This window comes from Erithacus rubecula (assembly GCF_903797595.1).
Source record: "Erithacus rubecula genome assembly, contig: SUPER_Z_unloc_4, whole genome shotgun sequence".
NCBI lineage: Eukaryota > Metazoa > Chordata > Aves > Passeriformes > Muscicapidae > Erithacus > Erithacus rubecula.
In genome coordinates, this window is record NW_027635670.1 from 2,226,432 (window position 1) to 2,233,074 (window position 6,643).

Consider the following 6,643-nt stretch of genomic DNA (forward strand, 5'->3'; position numbering starts at 1 on the left):
TCCTGGGCTGCATCAACAATAGCGTGGCCAACAGGGGGGTGATTTTCCCTCTGTATTCTGCTTTTGTGAGTTCTGTGTGCAATTCTGGGGCCCTCAGCATAAATGTCCAAGTTTAGGACAAATTTTCAAAACATAACCCATAACAATAAACAAGGCATGCACCTGGTTGAGCAGATACAGTTGAAGGCCACAAAAAGGGTCAAACCTCTCCTGTGAGAAAAAGCTGAGAGAGGTTTGGTTGTTGAGCCTGAATAAGGCTCCAAGGAGACCTAGCAGCAGCCTTTCAATGTATGAAGGGGCTTCTAAGAAAAGTGGAGAGAGATTTTTACCAGGATCTCCAGTGCTGAACAATAGGCAATAGTTTTAAACTGAAAGAGGGTAGGTTTAGATTGGGTATAGCAAGAAATCTTTCACTGTAAGGTTGGTGAGCCACTGGAGTTGCCCGGAGAAACTGTGGATCCTCATCCCTGGAAGTGTTCAAGGCCAGGTTGGATCTGAGCAACCTGTTCCAGTGAAAAATGTTGATATCTACAACAGGGCAATTTGGACTACATGATCTTGAAAGGTCCCTTCCAATTCAGACTGTTCCATAATTCTGGGGTTCTACCTCTGTTGCTAATCAAATCCAAAAAGCTGAGGTGAGAGCAAGCCTCCACACCATTTTGCCCCATAGTTATGTGCTTTAGAAGAACTGTACGTTGAAAATATGATCAATACTGAACATATTGTTTCATAAAATTATCTCCTGCAATACTTTAATAAGGGTACGAAAACTCTCAAGTTTTTCCTTTTTTTCTGCCTTTTATGACCTTATTCACGTGAGGTATGCATGTTTAGGAGCATCAATTAACTTGACTTATTTCCTCTAGATCCATATGAAGACTATGCCAGCTGCCATGTACAGACTGTTGACTGCACAAGAGCAACCAGTTTACATCTGAAGCTGACACCTCACTGCCACAGTGTGCATGGAAGATGTTTTTCCTCATTAGTGCTTGTCTCTCTAGTGCTGCATTTCTGTGTCTGCAAAGACATTTCTTTTCATCTCCCCCCTTCTTAGACACAAATATGCTGTTGCTCACTTCTTCATCCCTTTTTCCTCTTCTTCCCACCATTTTCCTGCATTTTGGTAAGGGGCAAGATGTATCTCTGGAACTATTTTGGTTACATCTTTTTACAAGTGAAACTTCATACAGCTCCACATGCAAAACAGGAAAATAACAGCAGCATAGGTTGCAGCATAGGTTACAGCAGTATTCACAGATGGCTCTATTTCATGCTATATAATCAGTTTTATTTGTGTGGCTGTAATTTTACAAACTGAGTAAATTAAATCTTGCTGAATGAAAGATGACTTTACCAAACAGATAGAAGTATAGGGTAAAAGTGTTCTCTTGGATAGCCTGCCTGTGACTTTGCTTTTCTTGCCTAATTTCCCACAGGCACCAAGCTCAGTACTAAAGGTTTGTGTCCATGGGGAAAGTAGAATACCAAAAGGATTGTTTTGCCCTCAGGAAAAATTGCCTGCTTCTGAAGACTCAGTAATGCTGCTGTTGTAAAATGAATTGTCCAAATACACACCTTTTAATTCCCCTCTGTCATCAGTTCTTCATCATGGTAGGACTCCAAAAGATATTGCATAAGTTCCCGAAACATGTTATTCTTGCATTATTTATGCTAAGAAATTTGGGAGGCATTTTTTACAGCTGCCTCCCCCTCTCTGCCCCCAGGTTTCTATCTCCTGGTTTTCTTCTGCTTTGTCTTTTATAGTCCCTTCTTTATTTTAGATGTTAAAGAAGTGGGGGGTAGGATCTTTAAATATTCACAAGAAATATAATGAGGGGATCTGCTGAATAGCTACACTTTTTCTAGGCTCTTAATTCCAATTTTGGTGCACATAGCCGTGTGTGCCAGTGTATATAGACATTTTTAAAATTGTGCTTCCTATTTATGAAGTTTGAATATAAGAGATCTGCAGACTATTCTAAGTAATTTTGTTCTCTGAGCCAGTCTTAACATATATTTTTGTCCAAAGACTTGTCTAATTTTATTGACTTCCTGTTTAGTTCATTATATAGGTAACAGTGGAAAGGATGAGGCAGGAATAAACTTATTTATTTTGTTATATAATTTAGCTTGTGATTTTTTTCCCATATGTATGGCACTTACAAGAGATATGTGTGTACTATATGCACTTGTATGAAGATGATTAACTGTAGGGATGTATGAAATCTTGTATTTGATTAGCCTCTAAGTTGCATGCTAGAGACAAAAGGGGAAAAGGGGGCTGGGTTGGGTTCTTTGGCTTTTTTAAGAGGGTTCAAAATAAAAAAGCAGCAGTGTCTTTTCTTCCTAGTGAGAGAATTCTACATTCTCTGTAGTTACTTTTTTTCAGGACTGTATGCAGGTGTTTATACTGAGGTTGAACCATGCGTTTAATCCAGGCTAGTATGTTGATTTATTTTAAAGAAACAGTTTGTGCTGTGTTTAGCTGTGATGGAAAGGCTCAGTGAGATGAAAAGAAGAGCAGACAACACACAGCCACATGCCACTTCTGCTTTGCAAATGCGGTGTTGTTCACTTGTTTCTCACTTGTTGTGACGTGAGCTGTGCAATGTAAGCGTTGCTTGCAGTCCAGTGGTGATCCTAGACATTGCTATGGGGATTCATGGAAGTGGGTGTGTGCATGTGCACTTATTGCAAACACTGCTGAGAACCACTGAGCACTCTTGTCAGGGGTCCATTTTTTGGCTTTCTAAAACCATGGATAACCTCCATCTGATGAGAGTTAGAGGATAAACTGTATTTCCGTGGGAAGCAGATATTTAAGGAACATATTGAAGTGGTGCATAAACTGTTGTTGTAAGGGGATATGTTTTAGTGTTGAAATTAATGTACAATAACTTGGTTTTACTGCATTTCTTGTTGTTATATAATTTAATCCAAGGCTCCAGAATAGCAGATTGCACAAGAGAATGGTGTTAGTATTCCAGGTTAGTACTTAACTCTGCTGCCTCACTGCAACAAGATAATTAATGGCTTGTGAGTATATTGTTTAACTGTAGACATATGGTTTATGGTAATTTGAACCTTTTTTTCTAGAACTTTCCATATATATAGTAATAAATGTAAATATGATATATAACCATGTACAATTTAGAAGATTATATACAGTGCAGCCTTTCCATACATTGCCTGAGGAAACTTAGTGAACTCTTAAAGACACAGTCATCATGCTCCTGGTTCCTGCTGTGTGTATACCCTCCACTTCACTTGTTTCTGTGGTTCTGTCTAGCTCATGTGGTGAAGTCTTTAGCTCACTTCACTGGGAAATTATGAAGATACGAACATGCAAATGTATTTGGAGAAGAAACAACTGTTTCTTTGGAAATCTAGCAGCCAGGAGTTTGTGAAGTTACTGTTCATCCTAAACAGGCACTTAACATTAATCAAATGAATGCTTGCAGGACCAGAGTTTAGCAAAAAAAATTTCATTTTTTCAGTTATAGTATATGCATAAGATTTCTAAACTGAGAGGTCCATAGAGTGTGCACATTTCTGAGAACAGTCTTATAAGCAATCCCACTGTACTCTGTAAACAGAAAGAGTTTCAAGAAAATGGAACTCCAAAGGGAAAGCTGGCTGTTCTCTAGACTGTTGCAGCAGTTTGATAGATCAGATATGGGGATTTTTAACAGATGCAAAGGAACATTCCTTCAAAGGTTTACATTCCTTCTTCAGTGACAGACCTGAATTATTTTTCTTTCATCCTTGCTGCTTCATACAGTCTAATTAACTCTTCAGTGTTTACATTAAGGATGAAATATCCCTTGTATTTTTTATTTTTGGGAAATTTCACCTTTGTTTTGAATCTTGTTTTGAGTCTCAGTTTGGATTTCCAAGTTTGCTCGTTTTCCTTCTTTTCTAAAAGAAATGTATTTCTCAAGACAGCGACATGGTTGAGATCTCCTGTATATATTTAGCTCAGTACCTAGACTATGAAGTTGTACTTTTGTTCTGTAAAGAGGATGAATAGAAATTATTGTAAAGCGTTGGAAAAAGCATAGTATCGTATTTGTAACAATATTGTTCTTTGTAAACATTTAATGATCTCTATATATAAATATAAATATATATATAAATATATGTGAGCCTGGAATGTTGATATTGCACATCTACTGAATGTAATTACTCTGATGTTTTTCTGCCACAGGTCTCTGACCTCTCTAATGAAGCTGTGCTGGTTTGATTTGGGGGAGAGACAGAAGGGGAGAAGAGTGAGATTTTTGCTTTGGATGGGACAGGGTAGGGGATTTCTGGCCAGTTATTTTGTTGTGATGTATTTACTGTGCTACATTCCTTTATTTAACAGAACGCTAATGTCTGTAAGATTTGCAACAATAAACTACAAAACAAAAATACCTCAGACAAGGCTGAGAATTTGCTCATACTGACGTAGAGGCTGACTTGACAATGCTCAATGCATACATCATTAGTAGGTGTCTGAACTTCTTTTTTGCCACTTAGTCTGGAGTAATTCTATCTGTGTTTCTGCAGGCGTGAAGCAATGCTGTTACCTTTATTTTTAAGACAGCATTATTTTCAGGCAACACATGACACTAGTCCCCCTAAAGAAAGCTGATTCCTAATCTAAATCCCAGTTTTTACTGTTTGACATGCCACTGTTGTTGTGACAGAAGTACTATTTCATTTACTGAATAACTTTAAATAGGAATTTTTCATAAGCGGGATTTCGATAAAAATTCTTCACACAGTAATTTCTGAGTTCAACATTTTCCTTCAAATGTCATCAGCATGGTTTATTATTAAACACCTAACACTAGCTGAATAAATAAAAAGTAGAATTGGAATATGTCTGTTCCTAGAATTAATCGTGGAACTGCCTGTGCTAAGGTTAAAAATATTTGTATGAGAGATTATGAAAAATATGATTATATTTGAAAGTCAACCAAAAAAGAAGTCATCAAAGGAATGTTTCCTCTGATGAGACTTCATAGAATTTTCTGTGCCTCACAGGGTGTCATGAGTACTTTGAAACCACAGAAATGAAAATATATGCCACAGCTCATTCAGAAGAAAACTAAACATGGGCGTTCAGCCACTTAGTGGCTGTTCATAACATGAAATATAAATACCATCAACATGAGAGAATGAAGTATTTCACCTTACTTGCTTAAATGGTCCTTGATAAAGGGTGCATTTGACAGGCTGACCTTGCCTTCTGCACTTCCCTGTGTACCACCCACCATCCTCCTGCTCTTACCATTAACTGCACATACTAATTTCTGTGTTACAAACTCTTCTGCATTTCAGTAGACAAACATAAACTCTTATTTCAGCAGTACACACAGAAGTTTCAGATCTGCTGTATTCACAGGGGACATGTTTCTTCCCCTCTCCTTCAGTGTTTCAGTTGTTTGGCTCCACACAGAGCACAAGCAGACCCCACCCCACTTCCAGCACCCTGTGGTGCCTTGCAGGCTGAAGAGATGATGCTGGTGACCTGTGTGGGCTGACAGTGTGTCAGGGCTGGAGCTGTAACTTAAATGTTCAGTGTAGAAGCATGTGGAGCAATCCTGACCTACGGTTGGGGTACATGAAGAGTTTGTGATCCAGCTGTGCCTCTCACCTGAGTAGAGCCAGGCCTATGCTGTGCTTTGTGCCCTTGAACAGATGAGCCTCCAGCGATGTCCCCTGGCTACATAATAAATTTAGATGGTTGATGATAAGAAGGGAGCTTGCAGGCAGCCCCAGTTTAAGTAATGGCATTTACCATTTACTCAAAATGGTAAATACCACCCAGCAGTATGTGTGTCCCTGCCTTTGTCTAGAATTGTAGCAATAAGGTCCCATGTGAACAGCCCTTTTGTTTGACAATATAAGTGATTATTTAAATAGAGTTGTTGTCTAAGAAAATTTTTAATTACTCCAAATGACCTAAATGGGGTAAAATGGATGGGATCTGCATGACTTGTGACCTGCTTGATGCTCCACAATCTGGGCTTCCCAGCACCTGAAGGAATATAAAATTAGTTATACTAGCTTTTTTGTTCATAGCACCTGCTGTAATAAACAGCATTTAAAACGAGGCTATACAGAGAGTGCTTTTCTTCCTGGGACAGCAACAAGCCAGCACCACCTGTTGCAAAACACCTGTGCTTTTGGGTTTGGATGTTGTTCCATGATTAAGACATAATGTGCCATTAAGGGAGAAGTTCACTGAGCCAAAAGAGTACTTCTTCAAGTTATTATTTTAGTACAACTTACATGTCAACAACCTTCTTTTATAAAGAATAATTTAAGAATTCTATACACTATTTTTTTACTAACATACTTTGTCTGTGAAGGTCTCCATTTGATTACAGGACATTTTAATTTAAACCAAAAGTACCAAAAATTTGCCAAGTTCTTCAATGCTGCTTTTGACAGGTCCTTCCACAAGGATGATCTGTCATTATCCCCCACAACTACACATTACCAAACTTCCCAGAGATGCAGGGCACTAATACATCACAAACAGATGAGCTACAGCTGCAAGCCCAGTAAAGGTCAGCTTTCACTCTGCTTAATACTCTCTGTAAAATGATCTTCCCCTTTGAAGTCTTAAAAAGGAAGGATTAAA

The 6,643-nt window shown here is 38.4% G+C and overlaps 2 protein-coding genes across 4 annotated transcripts in view; one reads left to right on the forward strand and one right to left on the reverse strand.

Moving 5' to 3' along the window:
- Positions 1-6,643, reverse strand: part of ATG12 (autophagy related 12) — a 307,791-nt gene that overhangs the window by 142,458 nt on the left and 158,690 nt on the right. The gene's annotated exons all lie outside the window — the stretch shown is intronic.
- The window catches only part of APBA1 (amyloid beta precursor protein binding family A member 1), an 88,227-nt gene extending 81,584 nt beyond the window's left edge, over positions 1-6,643 (forward strand). For 2 of the 3 annotated variants that reach the window (XM_079331519.1, XM_079331520.1), the window contains one exon: positions 870-4,146. In XM_079331519.1, the coding sequence (XP_079187645.1) occupies positions 870-941 (72 nt within the window). In that variant the 3' untranslated portion in view covers positions 942-4,146. Of the gene's footprint in view, positions 1-869; positions 4,147-4,213 lie in introns of those variants that run through there. The other variant, XR_013777292.1, reaches the window with a different exon arrangement.